Genomic DNA, 27,166 nt, shown 5'->3' with positions numbered 1-27,166 from the left:
GACAAGAAGAAAACAGATGTAAACCAGCTGTAGAGCATAGTACAATTTTAAAATATGGCAACATATACTAAACATGGTTAAAATGTAGTTGAGATTCATCAGTGAACAAGTGATACAATCTGTTTTTGAGGTACATAACAGCCATTAGCAGTTGTTGCTACAAGAAGTTAGTATTATGTGGTAGGTAGCTGGGAACATGAGTGGCCAATCTTGCTAAAAGTAGGTTGTTGATAAGGGGCTGAGAGAGGTAGTGGGTGGGGGGAATGGATGGTATTAGAGGGGAGGTTGCAAGGGCATATCTGGCAAGTATAGAGGGGGGCTTGCAAGGGCATATCTGGCAAGTTTTGAAGTGTGATTTTAGTAAGGATTTAAAGTGGGTGCAAGAAGTTAGAGGTAATTGAGGATGGGAGAGGGAGTTCCAGAGTTTGGCTATAGTGCAGGAGAATAATGGTTCTCCAGCAGAGTTAGTGGCTCTTGTGACCTGTAGGAGGTTTTTGTGGCTGGATCTTAGTGGTCTCGTGGTTATGTAGGGTTGGAGTAGATTCTAGAGGGATGGGACTTTTAGTGGTTGGTTTATTAGTTTGTGGGCGAGTGTGAGTTGGTACCATTGAAGGTGGTGGAAGAGCTCTAGCCAGCCCAGTTCTGCTAGTGAGAGACAGTGGTGAGTATGGTAGGAAGCCCCTGTGGTGAATTTGGTGATTTTGTTGTAGCAGGTTTCGAGCTTATTTAGATCGCATTGTCTAAGGTTAGTAAATATTAGAGAGGCATAGAGTAGGGTAGAGATAACATGAGAATTTGCTACTGAAATTTTAGCTGCTTTGGTAAGTAGTTGCTGATTTCTCTATAATGCTCGTAGTTTTTTGTGCACTTTTTTAATGATCATGGAAATGTGAATGTCAAAGTTCAGTTTGTATGTTTCTACTCCTAGTAATTTGGTGTGTTCTGTAGGATGGATGGTGGTGGTGTCTTTTGCTGTGATGTTAAAGTGAGAGCTGTCTAGGGTAAATTTGGTGGGTTGGAAGAATAGTAATTTTGTTTTGTTTGGATTGAGTATTAGTTGGGCATCGGATGACCAAGTTTCAATAGAAGAAAATGCTTCCTGTGTGACTTCTGATAGGGAGTGGGCTGTGCAGATGATGGATGAGTCATCTGCGTATTGCATGAGTGTGCCATGTGTTGTGGCTGGGGCTAGATTATTGGTGAAAATAGAGAAGAGTAGGGGTCCCAGGATGGACCCTTGGGGAACTCCTATGGAGACAGGTAGTTGGGGGGATAGGTTGTCCTGCCAAACAACTGCTTGTTGGCAGTCAGATAGGTAACTCTGAAACCAGTTGATGACTGGTTGAGAGAAGGATAGGTTATTGAGAAGAGAGATGAGTTGTTTGTGTGGGACCATATTGAAAGCTTTAGAGAGGTCTAGGAAGGTAGCTGAGGAGAGATAACCTGCATTTTTATTTTGTAGGATAGTGTTAGAGAAAGAGAGTAAGGCGGTGGTGGTGCTATGGTTAGGACGGAAACCATGTTGTGTGTTGGAGAGGAGGTTGTTAGCAAGGAGGTGATCTGAGACTTGAGAATGAATGCATCTCTCTAGTATTTTGGAGAGTGGCGAGAGAATAGCTATGGGGCGGTAACTGGTTAGATCTGTGGAGGGGCCTCCTTTGTGTAGGGGAATTGAGAGACTTTCCATAGTGTAGGAACATAACTTTCTGACAGAGATCTGTTAATCAAGAGCGATACGGGGTAGGCATCCAGGACATCTACTGATAAAGATGGACAACACCACCAGTCATGGGGTATATAAATAAGCAAGGGGGCACACACTCATACCCCCTTTGCAGATTAGCTATGGCACTGTGGGACACAGCCTTGACCTACCAAATACATCTTCAAGCTCAATTCCTGCCAGGAAAACAAAACACTCTGGCAGACGATTTAAGCAGAAACCTTATGGATCCTCATGAGTGGAAACTAAATCCGCAAGCCTTCAGCATGATAACAGAGAAATGGGGGAGCCCAGACATAGATCTATTTGCCTCGCTTCAAAATTATCATTTGAAAAGATTCTGCACAAGGACTTATCACAGACAAGCATGGAAAGTGGATGCCCTATCCTTCAGTTGGAAAAACCTATCAATGTATGCCTTCCTCCTCTGCCTCTTCTACCCAAGGTCCTCCTAAAAGTCAGACAAGAGAAGCCAAAGATGATATTAATTGCCCCAGACTGGCCCTGCCAATATTGGTACCCAATCCTAAGGAACTTGGCTCAATACCCAGCTTGGACCTTGCCTTAAAGACCACAACTACTGTCCCAGCAAAACAATCAGATCCTGCACAATCAACTACAGACACTGAATCTGGCAGCATGGCTAATCATGTAGTCATACAAACAACACCTCTCAGTAAAGCTGTGATGGATGTCATTTTGGAAGCCAGAAGGCCTAGTACTAGAAAATCGTATGCTGACAAATGGAAGAGATTCTGTGCTTGGAATCGAGCACAAGGAACTGATACAGCAGAACCAAATATTCCTCAGATATTACAATACTTAACTGAGATGCTTGACAAAGGTCTGTCTTTCTCATTAATCAAAATCCATGCCTCTGCCATTTCGGCTTATTACAATACAGAGCCTCCAATCTTTTCTCATCCTTTACTAAAGCAGTATCTTAGAGGAGCCAACAATTTAAGGCCTCCTAGAAGGTAACAATTACCTGCATGGGACCTCAATTATGTGTTGGAAAAGCTCTCCTGCCTCCATTTGAACCAGCTGCTACCGCTGATCTAAAGTTCTTAGGGAAAACAGCTCTGCTACTAGCAATTACTTCAGCAAGAAGTTTCAGAGCTACAGGCCTTCATGGCTGTAGAGCCTTTTATCATATTTTACCCAGACAGGGTGTCTCTGAGGACAAATCCTACTTTTATGCCTAAGGTGGTTTCCAGTGTGGCTCTTAACCAAACAGTTCATCTGCCAACTTTCTATCCAAATCTGCAGAACAAGGGGGACAGAATTCTGCATTCCTTGGATGTACACTGAAAGCTAAGATTCTACTTGAGCAGGACAAAAGCTCTAAGATAAACTGTGCAATTACTAGTGTCATATGCTGTAGGATCAGAAGGAAAGGCTATTTCAAAGCAGACAATTTCAAAGTGGATAGGCCACTGCATCCGTTTCTGCTACTTACACCATGGTAAACCTGTGCCCAAGGGCATTAGGTCTCATTCCACCAGAGCTGCTGCTACTTCAGCAGCCTTTCTCAGAGAAGTACCAACCAAAGACATTCTAGAGACTGCTACTTGGAGTTCTGTTCACACTTTTACAAAGCATTACCATTTGCCTCTCTACTCTAAGTCCAGGGCAGACTTTGCCACTGCAGTGTTGCAGGGCCTTACAGCTGCACCTGATGCTGTTTAGCTCCAGCCTCCCAACCATAGCTTTGGGATTCTACCCAAATGTAATGACTGCAACAGTGAAATAAGAAGAACATAGTACAGTTGTATACACTTACCATAAATGTAGATGTTAGAGTGTATTCACTGTTGCAGTCCAGGTTACCCTCCCGCCATCCCCCTGTCATTCTGAAGTGCATCTTTCCTTCTCTATCTTCTACAACCTATGTGGTGTATTTGCTTGTAGATGAAGGTAAAGTTTGTATTGATGCATGTGTGTATATATATATATATATATATATATATATATATGTGTGTGTGTATGTGTGTGTATATATATATATATATATATATGTGTGTGTGTGTGTGTATATATATATATATATATATATATATATATATATATATATAATTTTGCTACCTTTTCGGGGCACCTGACATCGGGGGCAATCTACCTTTTGGGGGCACCTGACATCGGGGGCAAGAAAAACTAAAGAAAATGGAGTTGGCTGCATGTTTTATACCCCTGACGACCTGACGTCATGGAAGAGAAGACAGCAACCGCCGCAGGACCCAAGACTTTGGAATTCAGGCTGACTGAGGGCAACCTGCCAGCAGATTACCCAAATGTAATGACTGCAACAGTGAATACACTCGAACATCTACATTCATGGTAAGTGTACACAACTGTACTTTCTGGGGAAGAGTCAATAGCCAATTCTTCTCAGATCCCTTCCCCCTTGGACTGCGGTTCAGAAGAGGGGATTCTGTTGGTCCAGATTCCCCTTTAGAAGAACTCTCCTTTGGAGATGCTATTTCCACTGTGATAGAATTTTTAAAGTATGATTGCTCTCAGGTTTCTGATATCCAGAAGAAGTATTGTGAGCTCCTCCAGATGGAGTCTCCCAATGCTTCTGCTATTTCTGCAGTTGTGGATGCCCTCCTGGATACCTTTTCATCAGCTTCTGTATCCCCTGATTCTCAGCCCCCCCCCCAGCTCCTAAGAACCTAATAGATTTTACAAGGTGCCTGATGACTAAATTTTTGTATAAATACCCTTCTGCTGATCCTCCTGTAGTGTCTTCCTCTTCTGACAGACCAACTAAGCTGTTGCCCTCTACCAAACTGCTTCATTCAGATAAGGATAGTAGGTCCATGGAGAGGCTGGGTAAAAAGTTTATACTGCTGCCACCCTGTCTTTTAGGGCCATTAACTACCAGACTCATATGATCAAATATGTTTTAGCCATCCTTTCTCAAGTTTCTCAGGTGATTTCTGAGCTTCCTGATTTTGAGGGGAAAGATTCTGCCGTTTTGGTGTTGGGCTGCAGCAGTCAAGTTGCCCGTCACTCTGTTAAATGCAGTTATGATGCAGCTGATGCCTCTTCCTGGGCTGCTTGGTTCTGTTAGACGTTACTCTTGGTTTCTTCTTCAGCCTGTACCTGGAGACATTAAGACCAAATTATTGGATGCTCCTTTAGATAATAAAAATCTGTTTGCTGCTGCTGCTAAACTTTTTAAATTTCTCCAGTATAAGGGTAAAGCCTTGTAGGTGTTGAAATATATTTTTGTTTCTCCCATTCCAAAGTTTCAGAGGAATTCCCTTCCAAATTTGCTTTTGTTCGCAAACAGTCTCACCCTCTGCACAAGTGTGAAAAGGGTTCTAGATGTGTGCCTCCTGCTAAGTCTGCACAGAACCATATTTTCCAATAATCACCTTTTCAGGATAAGCTGGGTACCATTTGACAATTTGCTTCCCTTCACCAGATTCCCTTGTCCCTTCACCTTTCCCTGTCCCTTCCAAATTGGTTAAGGATCACAGCAGACTTTTGGCTTCTGTCCATCATCCACCAAAGGTGTTTTATGGTTTGGAAGGCTCTTCATTCCTTTCTTAGCATTCCTTATTCTCCTCGAGAACAGCCTCCTCTCTTCCCCGAGGTGCTTCATTCTGTTTTAACCCAGAGCACAATTCAAGCTGTGCCCGGTGTGGGGGATGTTCTAGAATGTTTCTGGTTTCCAGGAAGGAGGGCGCAGGCACCTTGGAGACCTATTCTGGACCTTCCTCAGCTCAACACCTTTCTCAAGGTCCTCTGTTTTGTATGTTGTCTCTTCAAACCGTATTTCCTCCTCTTCTTCCCCAGGCCTTTCTAGTATCTCTATATCTCAAAGATGCCTACCTTCACATCTCCGTCCATCCCCTTTTCAGGAAGTTTTTGCATTTTTCTGTTTCTTCCTTGCATCTTCATTTCTCTGCTTTTCCCTTTTGCCTCTGTACTACCCCAAAGGTATTCACCAAATGCCTTGCTCCTGTCATTGTATTTTGCACAATGAGAGGGGTTCAGATATTTCCTTTTCTGGATGATCTGCTTATTCAAGCTTCATACTCCAAGGCTGTACTTCACGATCTCCAGTGTTACTATCTCACTGCCGCACAATCTGTTCTCCTCCATTAACTTTCAGAAATCGGTCTCAAAGCCTTCATAGAACCATGTTTTCCTTGATTGCAAGATCCAGACCCATCTCCATGCTGGCATCTCTACCAACCCCCAAGGGCCCTGTTTCTCATTGCCTTTTTCATGTGTCTTCGTCCTCTGTGTTCAGTCATGGCCTGGGACTTTCTCAGGTTCTTGAAAAATTAACTTTGGCTGGTTTTGAGCCTGCTGCTACAGTTTCCTTACAACATTTTACTTGGAAGACTGTTATTCTTTTGGCTGTTACTTCAGTCGAGATGGTTTCTGAACTTCAGGCTCTCATGGCTGCTCCTCCTTTCTTAGTTTTCTGTAAGGACAGGGTGTCCTTTTATACTAATCCTTCTTTTTTTGTCCAAGGTGGCCAGTGAGTTGTCTCTTAATCAGTCTGTTGATTTGCCTTCATTTTTTTCCTTCTCTGTAGTCTGCCAGCAAGAAGGTTCTTCACACTTTGGACTTGCATTGACAGCACAGATATTTGGATAAGACTAAGGTTATTTGCAAATCTGAGCAGCTTTTTATTTCTTTTCATCCCAGGTCTTTGGGTTTAGCTGTTTCTAAGTGGACCATCTCTTCCTGGATTTCTAAAGCCATTTCTTTTTGTTATTTTTTTCATGGCAGATGTCTTTCCTCTTCAGTAAAGGCTAACTCCACCAGAGTTGTTGCTTCCTCTTGTGCTTTTTACAAGGGGCTGGATAACAAATTCCATCCTTGAGGCTGCTACTTGGTCTTCTGTCCATGCATTCACTCACTCAGCATTAATTTTACTTCTAGGGATCATGCTGGCTTTGCCATGGCTATCCAGCATGGGCTTCTCGAGGTTTCTTCAGTGCCACCCCCCCCCTCCCATGTTTCCTCTTGACCTTTTGTATTCTCCCTTACATAAAGAAAAGTGCAACAGTTATATGAACGGACATAGTAAAGTTATGTAAAATATTACCATAACAGTAAATGCCCTTCTATTCACTGTTGCAGAATTTGCTCCCTCCCTCCCTCCTGCTCCCTCTGCTCTACCCTGTTCTCCTTGCCCTCCTGAACAAGTTTTTTTTTCCTATTTTCTCCTCCTTGGATGCACATGTTCCTCCAAGCCCTTTAGGACATTGTTCCTCCTCATAGGGCTTTTCAGTTTTGAAGTGCGTCTCTCTCCATATGCCACATTTATGCCCTGTGCAGGAAGCATAGGTGTGATGTACAGCACCTATGAATATGAAAGGCTTTGGAATACTGGCTGAATGTAGGGCTATCCCTGACAGAAAATCCCTGATATAAGGAATACTGCAACAGTGAAGTGAAGAGAAGGACATTTGCTGTTGTGGTAAGATTTTACACAACTGTACTTTCCCCAGTATCTGGACAACCTGACCAAGCAACTGCTGTTGTAGCTCGTAGATGTTTGTCAGATATATATTTATATATATATTTGTACAATATTTTCTTCATTGTTTTTCTAAGTTTGAAGGCATATGCTTGCTAGGCTGATGCAAAACAGTAGGCACAATGAGATATCTTGACATTTGCCACTGTTGTGAAATCCTCCAGTGAAAACTTCTGAGTTGAAGAGAGGTGGAAAGGATATCCCAGTCAGAGACCCCCCTCAATGACAGATTCCCCCTGCTGTAAGTGCATATCTTTTGTTTCTTCGTTTTATACAGATTTTATCATTAATGTTATGACTATCCTGATGATTCTTAGGTTTTTGCACTTTGTCTGCATAGTTGTACCATGGAGCCAGCTGAGTAATGTCAAATTAAGTACTATAATCTAGAGTACATCAGCCATGTTTACTTCAACTCAGGCCATGACAGAGGGTTTTTTTTTTTTTTTTGGGGGGGGGGGGTGATTAACTATTCTAGCTTGCAAGTCTAGGCTGTGACGAAGTAAAACGTTTAACTGTTTATACTTTCAGTCATTACAGAAAAATGGTGGAGTTGTGGCAATGACAGGAGATGGTGTGAATGATGCTGTGGCTTTGAAAGCAGCAGACATCGGTATTGCTATGGGCCGGACAGGCACTGATGTTTGCAAGGAAGCTGCCGATATGATCCTGGTAGAAGATGATTTCCAAACTATAATGTAAGTTGTATGAATTTACCTCTGTTTATTAAATGAACGTACTGTATTTGTTGAATAGCCAGGAAAATTGTAAAGCTGAGGCTGTAGTATCAGAGAACTTTCTTAGAGTCAATGATTTGCTTCATCCTTTCTTGCTATAATAATTGTGTACTTTTTCCTCAGAAAATTCTGCAGTAGTTGACACATGCATTGATGCTACACAGCATCTACATAAGTGCAACTAAATCTGGAGGCTGCCAGGTTGTACCCAGTTTTCTGCCACTCACACAGCTTGGCTCTAGGACCTGCAAATGTCGAAGTGCCTCCACATTCAGTATTTAAAAGCAAATATACCAAGTTTCATACTAGCTATGCTTGGAGATGAATCAGCTCTGTCCCTGTGCACACCAAGTTGCTAGTCATGACTGGCACCTGCATTGCCTTTATTGGCTTAAGAAGGAGTGAAAAATAAAGCACTGCCTGAAGTGCCAGGGGGTTCAGCCTTACTACCTGTAGATGTTTGAGGGAGAACATCACAGCATATCTTGTTAGTAATGGTGGTGTCAGACAAACATTCCTAATGTAGGAATTATCAGGTGGGTCCCTTGCTTAACCCCATATCCCAGTCAGAGCATTATCAGAAGAACAGGGCTCAGAGGGTAAGTCTCTACCTAACTGTCTTGAAGGTAAGTTGTTTGCAAAATCAGCCTTCCTGTCCCATTAGGTGTTATGCTTATCCTTGACTAGTGAGTGCACAGGCCTGTACCCATTCTACTCTTTTTGGTGGATGTCAGCAGATCAGGAGAGGTACATTCCTCTTACATTCTGGTCTGTAGATATCATCCAGCCCACTCCCAGCAATTTGTAAGCTAGCCCACTCCCTGCAATTTGTTAGATATCAATGCTGACCAGTCTGATTCTGAAGAGTAGTATCTTGTGTCACTCAGCCTCAATTCAGGGGTATTTGAAAACAGACCTTTAGTTTCAGGGTTCATTAGAGTCTTTTGGTGTGCGTTGATTGGAGGAGTCCATTCTCTTGATAGACCCAATGGTTTTATTGCCTAGACATCTGGTAAATATTTGATTTTTGATAGGAATCTTAAGCACAGGTATGGGATCATAACATTATGTGATATGGCCTTATGTCAGCTTCAGGCCTAGTGCAAGTCTCTGTCACCTGTGTGCCATCTTAGTAGGCATGCTCCCTGGTTATGGATCCCTTTTCACTTGACATTCATGTGTGCACTAAACATGCTCTTCCATGTATAAGTTCACGCTTACATCCCTGTCAATGGCAGGAGGGGGATTCTTTCCACTCAGACTACTGGGAAGACAGAAACCATTGTCCCAAATAGAGACGTGGAGAGTGAGTCCTTTTTATCATGGATGACCCCCTCCTTTAGAGAGAAGTTAGAATCGTGAGACCCTCTTTGTACTCATCTCAGAACCTCATTCCTTTTAACTAAAAATGCCTGAATTTGTATTTAGGTAAGATGGAGTTTTATCTGACCAGGAGTCCGAAGACATGCAACCCTTGTCTGCTTATGAAGATTCAGATGCAGAGGAATCCATTCCTTCTGCCTCTCCTACAGACGATTTTTCATTTGGTGAAACCCTACTTACTTTAAGGGAGCATTTCCAATGGGCATGTTAGGACTATCCTCAGTCCAAAAAGAAACTCAGGGAATTCTTAGATTTACCACAGCACAGACCTTTAGCCATTCCTCCTGTTCCGGATGTTGTGGATGATGTTTTTATGGAATCCAGTTTAACTTCTGACACCCTTCCACCTGCTCCCAGGAAGCCAGACAGGTATTACAGAGTCCCTGACTCACAAATTTCTTTTCAAGAATCCTACTGCTGACCCAGAGGTGATCTCCCAAGGACCTAAAGGAATAAAAGCAACCACTGCCAAGAATCCCACCCCCTCGGACAGGGATTCCCGAGCTTTAGACAGATGGGGTAAAAAAGTATACACGTCTGCAACTCTTGCCATTAGAGCACTAAATTGTCAGTTCCACATGCTGAAATACCAGCAACATACTATGGAACTCCTTAAACAAAAAAATGTCTACCTTTCTGGCTTGTACAGAAAATAAAGATTTACAGGAGCTTATGCACTCTGCAAGCCAAATTCCTAGACACACCTTGCAATGTGGCTTTGACTCCCTAGAAGCATCCTGCAGAGCAGCAGTCACAGGTTCTGTACTTAGAAGACATGCTTAGCTTAAGGAACAGACCTTTCCAGACCATGTCAAATCAAAACTATTGGACGCACCATTGAACAAAGAGAATTTGTTTGGCACCAAGCCAGAAGAGGTCTTAAAAAAAGATGCAAGAAAAAGCTAAATCTATGCAGACAGTTAGACTTCTTGCAGGTCCAGCCTCCATGGTTCAGTAGGCATTGCCCCTCCGAGCACTGGTCCTTTCCGGCCCCCTCAAAGACCAGCTCAGACAAGACCTAGGGGAAGCAGACCCCCCCCCCCCGCAGCAGTCCCAGGGAATGCAGAGATCTAAGCAGTGGAGTTCCCCCACTTCACAAACAGGGAGTGCTAAGCCATAGCCACCCCTTATGGAAAGAACTCACAATGACTTTACACAACCACCCCCTACCTCTACCCACCTGCTTGTGCCTCAGGTGGAAAACTCTCCTCCCATGCCAAAAACTGGGCCTCTATCACCAGCAACTGATGGGTTCTCAACTTAGTGTCCCAGGGGTACAAAATTTATTTCCACACACTACCAACCCCAAAAAGTTTTCCAGATCTTCCACCAAATCAGTTGGGGGAGGTACAAAACCAAGTCCATTCCCTGCTGTCAATAAGGGCAATACAGCCTGTTCCTGCAAACCAGATAGGCCAAGTTTTCTATTACAGACTTTTCCTGGTACCCAGAACAGAGGGCATCTGGCACCCAATCCTCAATCTATCAATTCTAAACACCTTCCTGGTGATAGCAAAATTCCAAATGCTCACCCTCCAATAGCTTCTTCCTATGCTGTCCAAGGATGCTTGGTTAGCCACCCTAGACCTAAAAGAGGCCTATCTACACATCCCAATCAGGGATTCCTGCAGGAAATATCTACGTTTCAGAGCAGGATCTGTGCACTTTCAGTTCTCTCTGCTTCCCTTTGGCTTATCCACTGCTCTGAGAGTTTTCACAAAATGCCTGGCTCCAGCCATTGCTTTTTGCAGACAAAGGAATATTCAAATTTACCCCTACTTAGACAACTGCCTGATTCAGGCAGACAGTCAGGAAAAGCTGTTACAGCACCTGATCTTTGTAAAGGACCTACTGACCTCCCTGGGGTACATTATAAACAAAAAGAAATCCAAATTAGTACCCACTCAAAAAATTGTATTCCTGGGAGCAAGTCTGGACACAGCATCTCAGATGGCATTACTTACTCCAGAAAAACAAGCCTGACAGGCTACTTCTCTCACCTAGCCACCAGAACCCAGTTTCTGCAAGGAAAATCCTGCAAGCTCTAGGGTTCATGGAATCCTGCATTCTACTCATTCCATATGCCAGACTGCATATGAGGAAACTTCAGTGGTACCTAAAAAGCCTTTGGTATCAACCACTCTCAGGACCTGAAAACTATCATACCTATGATAACCTGTCTACCGAAAGATTTCCTTTGGTGGGCAGCAGCATGCAACCACAACAAGAGTCTTCCCTTCTCACAACCCCATGCTGCCCAAACCCTAACCACAGATGCATCATATTATGCCTTGGGGTGCACACCTGGACAGCAGGTGCATTCTGGGCCATTGGAGCCCAAAACAAATACATCTGCACATCAACCAAAAGAGATGCTAGCTGTTCAGTGCGCTTTGACAACCTTCAGAGCCCTTGTCTCCACGGGGCCCCTACTGACCAAAACAGGCAACACCACAGTGATGTGGTACATCAACAAGCAGGAAGGAACTCACTCTTATCCCCTCTGCAGACTTGCCATGACCCTTTGGCACACGGCTTCAGCCATGCAAATTCACCTGCAAGCACAATTCCTGCCAGGGTCCCAAAACTCTCTGGCAGACCACTTAAGCAGAAACCTCCTAGACCCACACGAGTGGCAGCTAGACCACAGCACCTTCAACCTTGTAACCCAGAAATGGGGCACCCTGAAGGTGGACCTCTTTGCCTCCCATAGCAATCACCAGCTCAGCAAATTCTGCACCAGGTAACCTCACAGCAAGGCCTGGAAAGTGGATGCCCTATCTTTCCAATGGGTAAACCTCTCGATGTTCTTCGTGTTTCACTGTTGCAGTCATCACATTTGGGTTATCTGCCTGCAGGTAGCCCTCAGTCGGTCCGAATACCAGATTGCTTCTTCCATGACATCAGGTCGTCAAGGGTATAAAACATGCAGCCGATGCCATTACATCAGCTTTTCTTGCAGAGTGGATCCAGAAGCAGAAGCAGTTCGCAAGTACCAGTTGGCTGCTTCCTGAAATTTTCGTTTTTCGAGTTTCAGTGGTATAAAATCAAGTCTTCTAAAAGATACGTACCCCATTGAGGATCTTTTTTTCTTGCTCTAACCGATGTCAGAAAAAATAATTGTCTTGCCTGTGGAAAGCAAATACCTCAGAGATTTTCATTCTTACTGCGTCACCTGTTTAGGCCCAGACCACGACATTCCTTGCTGTCGGTTTTGTGCCCTGTTCAACGCCCGAATTATTCGTTGTCTGGCTATTTTTGTGTCTAAATTCTTTCGCTCTCGTTTTCTGCATTCCAAAATGGCTTCGATAAGCCATCTGACTTCTAATCTTCCGAAAAAACGTAGGATAAAGACAGAGACAGACCGCATAGGTCCAAAACTGCCGACGACGCTTCTGTTAAGCTAGTTGCCAGTCCACCAGTACTCAGTGAGGAGCTTTCGCAGCCCCTGATACCCGCTTCTACAGATTTGCAAGCCTCTACTGAAACCCATTTGGAGTCCGGTATGCCGCAAGATGCTTCTTCGACTATGGAACCTGCGGATGTTTCTACTCTACCTTGGATGGGTCCGGAACCACTGTGCAGGCACTGGCTTCTGACGGTGTATTCATGTCTTCCGATGTTCATATCTAACTGACTACTTTGTTTCAAACCAAAAATACCGAATTTCTCAGGCCCAGAGTTCTCACTATGCCTAGGAAACCGACGACCAAAGCACATTCTCAGGCCCCCATGACACAGAAACAAATGCTTAGAATGGCTAAAGACCTTATTACTTTAATTAGCGGAAGCCAGCATTCCCCCTCTAAAAGACCAAGAACTGATTTTTCTGTCTGATTTTTCAGATCATGAGGCCAATGACTCTGACCCTTCTGATTACCAGGACATACCTTTATCTACCTATGAGGATTCTGATGCAGATGATTCCATTCCCTCTGCTTCCCCACCAGAGGATTTTTCTTTCAGTGAAACCCTGCATACCCTCAGAGAGCATTTCTTCTGGGAGTGACAGGACTACCCACAGTCCAAAAAGACTGAGGGAATTTTTAAACTTATCTCAGCACAGGCCTTTAGCTATCCCTCCTATTCTGGAAATTGTAGATGATGTCTTCATGGAATCCAGTCTTACCCCTGACTCTTTTCCACCAGCTCCCAGGAAACCTGACAGGTACTACAGAGTACCTGATTCTCACAACTTCCTATTTAAGAATCCTACTGCGGATCCCAAGACCATTTCCCAGGAACCTAAAGGCATTAAGGCTACTACAGCCAAAAACCCTACCCCCCTTCGGACAGGGATTCTAGGGCTTTAGACAGATGGGGTAAGAAGGTATACACCTCTGCTACTCTTGCCATCAGGGCTTTAAATTGCCAGTTTCACATGTTAAAGTATCAGCAACATATTATGGAATGATGTTGATTCCTGATTGTGCAGAATACAAAAATTTACAAGAGTTAATGCATTCTGCTAACCAAGCTGCAAAACATACTTTGCAATGTGGTTTTGATGCCTTAGAAGCATCTTGCAGGGCTGATGTCACTGGGTCTGTTCTTAGAAGGCATGCTTGGCTTAAGGAACAAATCTTGCCAGACCATGTCAAAGCAAAATTACTAGATGTGCCATTAAACCAAGAATGTCCGTTTGGCACTAAAGCAGAAGAAGTCCTCAAAAAGATGGAGAAAAAAGCTAAATCTATGCAAACTGAAAGCTTTCCTACAGGTACAGCCATTTAGATTCAGTAGGCATTGGCCTTCTAAAAACTGGTCTTTTCCAGTCCCTCCCAGACCTTCTCAGTCCAAACCCAGGGGCAACAGACCACCACAAATACAGTCTCAGAATATGCACAGATCTAAGCAGTGGAGTGCTCTCACCTCTATAATAGGGAGTAGTAAGTCACCAGCCTATGGAAAAAGTTCACAATGACTTGTCCTTCATCCATCCAAGCCTTGCCCAAGTACTTGCACCCTTAGGAGGAAAACCCACCCTGCATGCAAAAAACTGCAAGTACATTACCCAGGACAGATAGGTCTTGAACATTGTGTCCCAGGGTTACAGATTCTACTTCCACTTACTACCAACCCCAAGCGGATGGCCAGACCTCCCCCAAACCAGTGGGCAGAGGCCCAAAAGCAAGTACTTTCGCTTCTGAGTGTCAAGGCTATTCAACCTGTCCCAGCAGAGTAAAGGGGACAAGGTTTTTACTCCAGACTGTTTTTGGTACCCAGAAAAGAAAACTCTAGGCACCCTATCCTGGATCTGTCTATTCTCAACACATTCTTGGTGGTTCCAAGATTCAAAACGCTTACTCTCCAGCAGCTAGCCAAGGAGTCTTGGCTAGCCACCCTAGACTTAAAAGAAGCTTATCTGCACATCCCTGTAAGGGAATATGCAGGAAATATCTACGTTTCAGAGCAGTTTCTGTGCACCATCAGTTCTCTGCACGTCCCTTTGGCTTATCTACTGTGCCCAGGGTATTCACAAAATGCCTAGCTCCAGCCATTGCATATTGCAGGCAGAGAAAAATTCAAATTTACCCATACTTGGATGATTCAGGCAGACGGTCAGGAATTGCTACTTCAGCACCTGACATTTGTAAAGAGACTTCTAACTTCACTGGAGTATACCATGAATGAAAAGAAATCACATCTGGTACCCAGCCAAAAGATTGCATTCCTTGGAGCAAGCTTGAACACAACTTCCCAGATGGCATTCCTTACTCCAGAAAAACAGATTTATTTGACAAACTACTTCAGTCTACTGGCCACCCAAACCCAGCTATCTGCAAGGAAAATACTGCAAGCCCTGGGGTTCATGGCCTCTTGCATTTTGCTAATTCCATATGCAGGACTGCATATGAGGAAACTTCAATGGTACTTGAAAAGTCTCTGTTGTCAACATTCTCAGGACCTGGAAACAATGATTCCTATCATTCCTTGCCTAAGGACAGAGTTCCTTTGGTGGGAAGAGGCCTGCTACCACAACAAGGGACTCCCTTTCACTCAACCCCCTGCCGCGCAAGCCCTAGCAACAGATGCATCCTATTATGCATGAGGGGCTCACATGGCAGGCAAATGCATTCAAGGCAAATGGAGCCCAAAACAAATGCACCTGCATATCAATCTAAAAGAAATGTTAGCTGTACTGAATGCACTAACAGCCTTCAAATACCTTATCCTTCCAGGGCAACTACTGATAAAAACAGACAACACTACAGTTATGTGGTACATAAACAAGCAGGGAGGAACCCATTCCTACCCACTCTGCAGGTTGGCCATCGCTCTGTGGAACCCAACCTTGAACAATATAGTGCACCTGCAAGCTCAATTCCTGCCAGGCAAACTAAATTCACTGGCAGATGACTTGAGCAGAAATCTAATGGACCCACATGAGTGGAAACTGGAACCCAACTCATTCAAGCTTCTGATCAACAGGTGGGGGGGCACCAGAGGTGGACCTCTTTGCTTCCCCGCATAACTTTCAATTGAGCAAATTTTGCACCAGAACTCCCCACACCCAAGCATGGAAAGTGGATGCCTTGTCCTTTACATGGAAAAAACTCTCAATCTATGCCTTTCCTCCTCTGCCCCTCCTCTCGAAGGTTCTACTAAAGATCAAACAGGACAAGCCTAGGACAATCCCGATTGCACCAGACTGGCTACGCCAGCACTGGTACCCACTTTTGCGCAGTCTGACAGTAGTGCCACCATGGCACCTGCCTCAGACCCCTTTCCTGCTGTCCCAGCAGGATGGCCAGATTTTGCATCCTCAACTGCAAACCCTGAACCTAGCAGCCTGGCTCATCCCCTGAGCACATCACCAGCAACCCCCAGTAAACAGGTGCTGGATGTCATCCTTGAGGCCAGGAGGCCTAGTACTAGGAAATACTATTCAGAAAAGTGGAAAAGGCACTGTTCTCGGAGCCAGTCTCAGGGAAAGGACACAACCGTGCCCAACTCACCTCAAATCCTAAATTACCTAACAGAACTGCTCCACAAAGGCCTATCCTTCTCTTCAATTAAGATTCATGCCTCTGCCGTCTCAGCTCATTACAAGACTGACCCACTCCTCTTCTCTCATCCTCTGGCCAAACAGTTCCTTAGAGGAGCCAAAAATGTAAGACACCCCCCCCCCCCCAGGAGAGCTCCCACTCCAGCCTGTGACCTTAACTTTGTACTGGAGAAGCTCATACTTCCTCCCTTTGAACCTGTTGCTACAGCAGAGTTAAAATTCCTCTCTTGGAAAACAGCCTTAATTCTAGCCATCACTTCAGCAAAGAAGAGTGTCTGAATTGCAGACCCTTATGTCCGTGGAACCCTTCATTGTCTTCCATGCAGACAGGATTTCCCTCAGGACTAACCCATCATTTATGCCCAAGGTGGTATCTAGTGTGGCTTTAAACCAAGCCATTCATTTACCAATCTTTTTCCCTAATCCTCAGAATAAAGGGGAAAGGATCCTGCACTCCCTAGACATGCACAGGCAGCTTAGGTTCTACCTGGACAGGACTAAACCTTTCAGAATATCTGACCAGCTGCTAGTCAGCTTTGTTACAGGGGGCAGAGGATAAGGCCATTTCAAAGCAAACCATTTCTAAATGGATAGCACACTGCATTCAGTTCTGCTACAAACACCATGGAAAACCTACCCTGCAGGGGATCAGAACTCATTCCACTAGGGCTACCTTCAACTTCTCCAGCATTTCTCAGGGGAATCCATACCAGGAACATCCTGAAAGCTGCAACCTGGAGTTCTGTACGCACCTTCACCAAGCATTACCACTTACCTATCTTTTCTAAATTCGGTGCTAGATTTGCCACAGCAGTCTTGCAAGGCCTGCTAGCCAGCCCTAATACTTCTCGACTGCCTCCACCCTTCCTCAGCTTTGGGAATAAAACCTAGTGTGATGACTACAACAGTGAAACACGAAGAACATACTACAGCTGTGTACACTTACCATAAATGTAGATGTTCGAGTGTATTCACTGTTGCAGTCCTGGTTACCTTCCCTCCAGCCCCCTGACTTCTCTATACTTTCTGCATGTCCTTTTTTTGGCCATATCTTATAACAGTGGTATTTACTATTTACTGGGGGTGTTCCACACCATGTAATTGCTTCCTGTTTCGAGGGTTCCTGACATCTGGGGCAAGAAAAACTGATGTAATGGCATCGGCTGCATGTTTTATACTCCTGACAACCTGACATCATGGAAGAAGCGGCAGCATCCGAGACAGAAATCCCAAGACTCTGGTATTCAGGCCGACTGAGGGCTGCCTGTAGGCAGATAACCCAAGCTTGATGACTGCAACAGTGAACCCAAGTTTGATGACTGCAACAGTGAATACACTTGAACATCTACATTTATGGTAAGTGTACACAACTGTACTATCTATGCATTTCCCCCTCTACTTCTACTTTCAAGGGTACTACTCAAAATAAGGGAGGAAATACCAAGAGCAGTCATGATTGCCCTGGACTGGCCATGCTAGCACTGGTACCCACTGCTGCGCAGTCCATCACCCCTGCCACCATGGCACCTACCTCAGATCCCAACTCTCTTGACCCAGCAGAACGGAGAATTCATGCATCCACAATTGGAGACCCTGAACCTGGCAGCCTGGCTTATTCCCTGACCTCTCCTCCAGTTGCCAGCCTAAGCAAGCAAGTTCTGGATGTCATACGTGAGGCTAGATGCCCCAGCACTAGAAAATCCTATGTTGACAAGTGGAAAAGGTATTGCACCTGGATCCAGGCTAAAGGAGCTGAAACAGAGCGGCCCTCCCGACCTCTTATCCTGGATTACCTAGCAGACCTACTACACAGGGGCCTATGCTTCTCTTCTATTAAAATTCATGCTTCTGCCATCTCCGCTCATTACAGTGCAGAGTCACTTCTCTTTTCTCACCCTCTCATCAAACAGTTTGTAAGAGGGGCTAACAATTTAAGGCCACCCAGAAGAGCTCCTACCCCAGCTTAGGACCTTAACTTTGTGTTGGAAAAGCTCACACTACTTCCCTTAGGGACTGCAGCTTCAGTGGAGTTAAAATTCATGTCTTGGAAAACAGCTTTGCTTCTGGCCATCACTTCAGCTAGAAGAGTCTCAGAGCTACAAGCAATCATGGCAGTAGAGTCCTTCATCATGTTGACAGGGTCTCCCTCAGGACTAACCCAACTTTCATGCCTAAAGTGGTGCCCAGTGTGGCTCTCAATCAATCAGTTCATTTACCCACCTTTTTCCCTAACCCACAAAACAAGGGGGGAAAGATTCTGCATTCTCTACATGTTCACAGACAGCTCAGATTCTACCTGGATAGGACTAAATCTTTTAGATAAACTGACCTATTGCTAGTCAGCTTTGTAGCAGGGGCAGAGGGCAAGGCCATATCCAAACAAACAGTTTCCAAATGGATAGCACACTGCATCCCTTTCTGCTACAAATACCACGAAAAACTGCCCCCTAAGGGGGTCAGGACACATTGCACCAGGGCGACCTCCACTTCTGCAGCTTTTCTCAGAGGGGTCCCTACCAGGGACATCCTGGAGGCTGCAACATGGGGTTCTGTTCATACCTTCACCAAGCATTACCACCTGCCTATCTTCTCCAAATCCAGGGCAGGCCTTGCAACCGCAGTCTTGCAGGGCATCCTACATACATTCGAACATCTACATTTATGGTAAGTGTACACAACTGTGCTTTTCTTCTAGCCCTTTCAGGCTTTCTCAGTTTTAGCACTGGTTCCTGGCTTGCAGGCATATGAAACTTTGTTCTCACAAGTTTCTTAACGTAGACATAGGAAGCAAGTCAGTACTGTAAACTTTTCTCATGGTCATCTTTCGGCATATCAAACATAAACATAGTTGCTGTTCACTGTCCCAGGTTCTAAATTCTAAACTCACTTAATCTGAAGAGATGAAGTCCATTGCCAATGCTGATGAAGAGCTCCACTGGACACAGTGCCTCCTGTAGACAGTTCCTAAATGAGTCACTTAAGCAGTGTATAAAACTGTGTGGAATCTACTTTGCATCTTTTCCGGAGGTATCCAAGAGAATGCAATACATTATTTTCTTTGAAAGATCCAGTCCTCACATGTTTGTCATTTGTCATGCTAGATTGTGAGCTCTCTCTTTTTTTTTTTTTAACCAGACTATTAAGACATTTTTTCCATCAAATCCGGTCTTGAAAATTTTTCTTTGACATCTGACCTGTGGTTCAGTTCAGAGTTGTATAAAAAAAATCTAACTTTTTTTTTTCAGTTTCAAGCATAAATAATTACGTCGTACATGCTTTGAAGATTTAAATGCATTTTTCTACTGATTTGTTTGTTTGCAGGCTGCCATAATGCACCCATGGAAAAAGGTTATTCCATTCTGCTTACCAAAACTACAAAATTCTTCTGATGCAAATTGAGTTTCATTGTCAGTTTAGTATATACAGGTAGGAAATAAGCAGTAAAAAGTCTTCGCTGACAACTAATGGTAGCATTTATGTGTGATTTCTGGTATGCGGAACTTCTCTGTGTTATGAATATGAGCCGTTCCCTGTAATGAACTCATTATTCATAAACAGTACAAAGAAATCCATTGTTTAATCATTTTCAGTATCAACCTGGAAATCTCCAAGGGTGTAATGCTGCTGCTGCTACTTTAGCATCTTCTTATGTTCTTCCATATTACTGTTGCAGTCTTTATTACCTCAACATCCGGCCAGTGTACCAAAGCCTGTATTACCTAGGAGTGTTGCATGTCAGACATATTCTCCTGTGCAGGTGTAGGGCATAAAAGTGTCATACGAATTCTCCCAAACCAGAACTTCTTTATCTCCAGTCCAACTTCCTTTGCTGGGCATTGGTCTCTATGCTGTTCACTAACCATGTTATAAACAGCCTATACTTTCAGATAAGTAATCCATTGGGTTCCTTTTTCTTTTTATTCTATTTTTTTTAGTGTGTTACATGTCATCAAAGAAAGGGAAACGTCAGTTTGAGGGGCAGATTCTCCATAAGAACCGCCACAATAGGTGCCTGATGCTCTTCTTGTTTCACTGTTGCAGTTATCACATTTGGGTTATCTGCTTGCAGGTAGCCCTCTGTTGGCCTGATTATCAAAGTCTTGGGTCCTGCGTCGGTTGCTGTCTCATCTTCCATGATTTTGGGTAGTCAGGGGTATAAAGCATGCAGACGATACGATTACATCAGTCTTTCTTGCCATGCAGTGCCCGAAGTGGAAGCAGTTCACAAGTGCCAGTCGGCCGACTCCTGAAATTTTCATTTTTTTCTTGTGGAAAGCAAATACCTCATAAAGATTTTCATTCGTACTGCATTTCTTGCTTAGGCCCAGATCACAACATACCTCGCTATTGGTTTTGTGCCTTATTCAAACCTTGTACTATTCATCATCTGTTCATTTCCACATCTAAATATTTTGGTACTTGGTTCAGTTATCCAGAAATGGCTTCACTAAACCACCCGACTACCGACATTCCGAAAAAACACAAAGATAAAGACCGAGACAGACTGCATAGGTCCAAAGCTGCCGACGACACTTCTCCTAAGCTAGTTGCCAGTTCGTCGGTACTCAGTGAGGCGCTTTTGCAACCCCCGATACCCGCTACTTCAGATTTGCAGGCCTCTACTGAGACCCATTCAGAGTCCAGTATGTCGCAAGATGCTTCATCAACTGTGGAACCTGTGGATGTCTCTACTTTGGATGGGTCCGGAGCCGCTGTGCAGGCACTGGCTTCTGAGGGTGAATTCAGGCCTACTGACGTGCATATTAAACCAACACCATCTTCTTCTTCAAGGCCTAAAACTCGATCCATGCCTAGAAAACTGACGCCCAGACCACATGGTCAGGCCCCTATGCCTAAAAAACAAAGTACAAGAATGGCTGAAGACCTTATAACTCTAATTAGGGGAAGCCACCCTTCTCCCTCTAAGAGACCTAGGACTGATTTTCCTTCTGATTCTTCTGATAAAGATTCTGAAATTTCTGTTTTTTCTGATGACCAGGATTTATCTACCTATGAGGATTCTGATGCAGAGGACTCCATTCCCTCTGCTTCCTCTGCAGAGGATTTCTCTTTTGGTGAAACCTTGCATACTCTTAGGGAGCATTTCCGCTGGGAAAGCCAGGATTACTCTGACTCCAAAAAGAGGCTTAGGGAATTTTTATTCCTGCCTCAACACAGGCCTTTAGCTATCCCTCCTGTACTGGACATTGTAGATGGTCTTCTCGGAATCTAGCATGGCCCCTGACACTTTACCTTCTGCTCCCAGAAAACCTGACCGGTATTACAGGGTACCTGACTCTCACAAGTTCCTTTTTAAGAATCCTACTGCGGCTCTTGAGACCATTTCACAGGAACCCAAGGGCATTAAGGCTACTACTGCCAAAAATCCTACCCCCTTTGATAGAGATTCCAGGGTGCTGGATAGATGGGGTAAGAAGGTATACACTTCTGCAACTTTGGCCATTAGGGCCTTAAACAGCCAGTTTTATATGTTAAAGTATCAGCAGCATATTATTGGATAGCTTAAACAGAAAATTATGTTGATTCCTGACTGTGCTGAAAATAAAGAATTACAGGGTTTAATGCATTCTACTGAACAAGCTGGAAAACATACTTTGCAATGTGGTTTTGCTTCATTAGAGGCATCTTGCAGGGCTGCTGTCACTGGGTCTGTACTTAGAAGGCATGCTTGGCTTAAGGAGCAATCTTTGCCAGATCATGTTAAAGCTAAATTACTGGATGCTCCCTTAAACCAAGACCGTCTGTTTGGCAACAAAGGAGAAGTACTACTTAAAAAGATGGAGGAAAAAGCTAAATCTATGCAAACTGTTATTTCCTGCAAGCACAGCCTCTCAGATTTAGTAGGCATTGGCCCTCTAAGAAATTGGTCCTTTCCTGCCTCTTCCAGGCCTTATCAGTCCAAACCTAGAACCATCAGAACAGCCAGGGTTCAGTCCCAAGGTACTCACAGACCTAAGTAGTGGGGGGCTCCCACTTCCAAAGCAGGGAGTAGTAAGACTCCCCCCTCTGGTAAGCTGTCTCAGTGACTTAACTTTAAACCTTCCAAGATCTGCTCAACTGAGTTCGTTTAGGGGGAAAGATCACCCTGCATGCAAAAAATTGGGAACTCATTACCCAGGACAAATGGGTAATAAATGTAGTTTCCCAAGGATACAGATTCTACTTCCACTCATTACCAACCCCAAACGGTTGGCTAGACCTACCCCCAAATCAGTGGGCAGAGGCTCAAAATCAAGTTCTCTCTTCTAAGCATCAGGGCCATTCAACCTGTCCCAGAAGAAGAATGGGGGCAAGGTTTCTACTCAAGACTTTTCCTGGTACCCAGAAAAGACAATTCCTGGTGTCCTATCCTGGTCCTGTCTATCCTAAACACCTTTTTGGTAATCCCAAAATTCAAGATGCTAACTCTTCATCAGCTGCTTCCCATGCTAGGCAAAAATGCCTGCTTGGCAACACTGGATTTAAAGGAAGCCTACCTGCACATCCCAATAAGGGAATATTGCAGAAAGATACCTATGCTTCAGAGCAGGTTACATGCACTATCAGTTCTCTGCACTGCCCTTTGGCTTATTTACTGCACCCAGGGTGTTCACCAAGTGCCTAGCTCCAGTCATTGCTTTTTGCAGGCAAAGAAATATTCAAATATACCCTTACCTGGACGATTGTCTAATTCAGGCAGAAAGCCAGGACATACTATTAAATCATCTGGCATTTGTAAAGAAATTACTAACTTCTCTGGGGTACACCATAAACGAAAAGAAATCACATCTTGTACCCTGCCAACAAATTGTATTCCTGGGAGCAAGCTTGAATACAACTTCCCAGATATGGCCTACCTCACGGCAGAGAAACAAGTTCATTTGACAGCCTACTTTAAAGTACTGGCCACAAAGACCCAGCTGTCTGCAAGGAAAATACTGCAAGCCCTGGAGTTCATGGCCTCTTGCATTCTACTAATTCCATATCCAAGACTGCATGTGAGGAAACTACAATGGTATCTAAAAAGCCTATGGTGTCAACATTCTCAGGATCTAGAATCAATGATTCCTGTCATACCTTGTGTAAAGATAGAGTTCCTTTGGTGGGCAGAGGCCTGCCACCAAAACAAGGGACTGCCATTCACTCTACCCCCTGCCACCCAAACCCTAACAACAGACGCATGACTATGCATGGGGGGGGCTCATATGGCAGGGTAGTGCTTTCAGGGCAAATGGAACCCAAGTTAAATGCACCTGCATATCAATCAAAAAAGAAATGTTAGCAGTACAGAATGCTCCAACAGCCTTCAAGGACCACATTCTTCCAGGACAATTATTGGTAAAGACGAACCACACCACTGTTATGTGGTACATAAACAAGCAGGGGGAGCCCACTCATACCCTCTCTGCAGACTAGCCATGGCTCTGTGGAACGCAGCCTTGAGCTGCCAAGTGCACCTACAAGCTCAATTCCTGCCAGGAAAGCTAAATACACTGACAGACGACCAAAGCAGAAATCTTATGGACCCACACGAGTGGAAATTGGATCCAAATATGTTCAACATGTTGAGAAACAAATGGGGGTGCCCAGAGACAGACCTGTTTGCCTCCCCTCAGAACTACCAGTTGGACAAATTCTGCACAAGGACTCCCCACAAACAAGCTTGGAAAGTGGATGCCCTGTCCTTCACTTGGAAAAAACTATCAATTTATGCCTTTCCCCCCTCTGGCTCTCCTCTCCAAAGCACTACTAAAGATCAAACCGGACAAACCAAGGACAATACTGATTGCACCAGACTGGCCATGCCAACACTGGTACCCCCTCTTGCGCAGTGTGTCACTGCTGGCTCCATGGCACCTGCTTCAGACCCCCTCCCTGCTGTCCCAGCAGGAGGGCCAGATTTTGCACCCACAGCTTCAAACCCTGAACCTTGCAGCCTGGCTAATTACCTGATCTCTCCATTACCATCCCTCAGTAAGCAAGTGATGGATGTCATTCTGGAAGCAAGGAGGCCTAGTACTAGAAAATCCTATGCTGAAAAATGGAAAAGATTCTGTTCCTGGAGCCAAGCTCATGGGATGGGCACAGCACTGCCCAGTTTTCCTCATATTCTTCAATACTTAACTGAGATGCTTCACAAGGGCCTTTCCTTTTCTTCCATCAAAATGTATGCCTCAGCCATTTCAGCACATTACAATACAGAACCACCCCTCTTTTCTCATCCACTGCTGAAGCAATTCCTCAGGGGAACCAAAAACTTAAGACCACCCAGGAGAGCCCCTACTCCAGCCTGGGACCTTAACTTTGTATTGGAATAGCACACTATACCTCCCTTTGAGCCAGCTGCAAATGAAGAGTTGAAATTCCTTTCTTGGAAAACAGCCTTTCTTCTAGCCATCACTTCAGCAAGAAGGGTGTCTAAATTACAGGCCCTCATGGCAGTGGAGCCTTTCATCATCTTTCATGCGGACAGGATGTCCCTCACGACCAATCCTTCCTTTATGCCCAAGGGTGGTATCCAGTGTGGCCCTTAATCAGTGCATTCATTTGCCAACCTTCTTTTCTAATGCACAGAACGAAGGGGAACGAATACTGCACTCCTTGGACGTGCACTGACAACTTAGATTTTACTTGGACATGACAAAGCCTCTCAGGAAATCTGAACAACTGCTGGTTGCATTTGCTGCATCGGCAGAGGGGAAGGCCATTTCAAAGCAAACCATTTATAAGTGGATTGGCCATTGCATTCATTTCTGCTATAAGCACCATGGAAAACCTACCTCTCAGGGGATAAGACAACATTCAACCAGGGCTGCATCTACCTCTACAGCCTTTCTCAAAGGTGTCACTACCTGGGACTTCCTAGAAGCTGCTACCTGGAGTTCTGTGCATACCTTCACAAAGCATTACCACTTGCCAATTTTTTCTAAATCCAGAGCTGGCTTTGCCACTGTAGTCTTTGCAGGGCTTTATAACTGGTCTTAATGCTATCTAATCAACTCCTCCTATCCTTAGCTTTGGGAATCTACCCAAATGTGATGACTGCAAAAGTGAAACACGAAGAACATAGTGCAGTTGTGTACACTTGCAAAAATTTAGATGTTAGAGTGTATTCACTGTTGCAGTCTTGGTTACCCTCCCTCCAGCCCCCTGACTTCTATTGACTATACCTCTATTCTTGTTTACTATGTTTAAAGCTTTCTGGTGTATTTGCTTTTTTGTTGGAGGTGTAACCTTGTATATAATTCACACGTAGAAGGTACCTCTGAGCCAAAGATAGTACGAGGTGCTGAATTAAGCCAGTTTATTCAATACACACAAATACATAGGAAACTTGTATATATAATTGTATATAATTGCTTCCCATTAGGGGGCACCTGACACCTGGGGCAAGAAAAATTGATGTAATGGCGTCGGCTGGATGCTTTATACCCCTGACTACCTGACGTCATGGAAGATGAGACAGCAACTGACGCAGGACCAAAGACTTTGATAATCAGGCCAACTGAGGGCTACCTGCAAGCAGATAACACAAATGTGATGACTGCAACAGTGAATACACTCGAACATCTACATTTATGGTAAGTGTACACAACTGTACTTTTTTGCTTAGGTGCATCTGACAACCATACTCAGTGTTCCATCTGTCCTGGCTTTTGTACCAAACACTTTGCATAGCCGTCTTTCTTCCCTTTCTATTTATCTTAAGAACCACATCTGAAGTTGTTGGCCCAAATTACCATGGCAGAATCTGCTCACCCTGAGGTACAGCTGCCGCTCTAAAAGAAGGCCATGAAATCTAGACCTGAACCTGCTGCTGTTCAGCTTCCACTAGATGTCTTTCTCTTGAGATGGATGAAAACCTAGAGGACTGATGTCTGTATCCTCTGCTGTGACCATGTTGAAGGCCGGCATGGAGCCAGCTTCTCGCACAACCTCAAAGGCCTTGCAGATGTCTTCAGCAGACATTGAGGGGGAACCACGGCTGATATCTCCAAGGGGCCTAACCGGATTCCTCAAATACTTGTTAGGGAAGAAGTTCTAGGTACCTTGATAAAATCCAGTCAGATGTTCGTGCCACCTCACTTAGTCAGAGATGACGTCCCCTTAAAGAAAAGCCAGAAGACATGCATGTGGTGCCAGCTGCTAGAGATCCACAGAAAGAATGGTAGGACTTCTCTCAAGGCTTGTTCAGTGCCTTGATGGCTTTAAAGCCTCCTCAGGGAGTTTCAGTTCCTGCACCTCCTTCATCCGGTACCCCCTAAAGGGCAAGGGTTCTTGAATCCTCTAATGATGGTTCTTGCTTTGGATGCTGACTCCTTAGCCTACTCCTCTCAGTTACTTTCTTCTTTAGACTGTGGGTTGGAGGAGGAGGAATCTGGTGGTCTTGATTCTCGTTTGGAAGAGCTGCCTTTTGGAGAGAGAGTACTATGTATGAATGGAGCATTTTAAACATGATTGCTCTGGGTATTGTACATCCAGAAGTATTGTGAGTGTTACAAATGGACTCTCCTAAAACATCTGCTGTCTCTCCTGTGTTGGCAGCTTCAGTGGGTACTTTTACTGCTGCTTCTCTGGCTGCAAGCTCCCAGCCTCCAGCACCTAAGAAGCCTGATGAGTTTTATAAGGGGCCAGGTTCCTGCAACCTCTTATATAAATGCCCTTTATCTTAATCCAGGAGTGATTTCTGTGTCCACAGATAAGCCCTCTAGACTGTTGTCCTCTTCTGAGCTCCTTTATAGGTTCATAAGAGTTTATTGGGTTAGCAGCCATAAGGGCCTTTTTAAGCTTAATCAGGAATCCCAAAC

General features: G+C 44.4%; 1 protein-coding gene across 1 annotated transcript in view; it reads left to right on the top strand.

Moving 5' to 3' along the window:
* Window positions 1-27,166, top strand: part of ATP2C1 (ATPase secretory pathway Ca2+ transporting 1) — a gene marked incomplete in the record, with an annotated part of 2,099,819 nt that overhangs the window by 1,625,188 nt on the left and 447,465 nt on the right. The window contains 1 exon segment of the mRNA XM_044066734.1: window positions 7,761-7,927. Within this exon segment, the coding sequence (XP_043922669.1) occupies window positions 7,761-7,927 (167 nt within the window).

Source organism: Protopterus annectens, chromosome 3.part1 (genome assembly GCF_019279795.1).
Source record: "Protopterus annectens isolate FY-2018-M chromosome 3.part1, PAN1.0, whole genome shotgun sequence".
NCBI classification, from domain to species: Eukaryota; Metazoa; Chordata; order Ceratodontiformes; family Protopteridae; genus Protopterus; species Protopterus annectens.
This window is presented reverse-complemented; position numbering and strand designations above follow the sequence as displayed.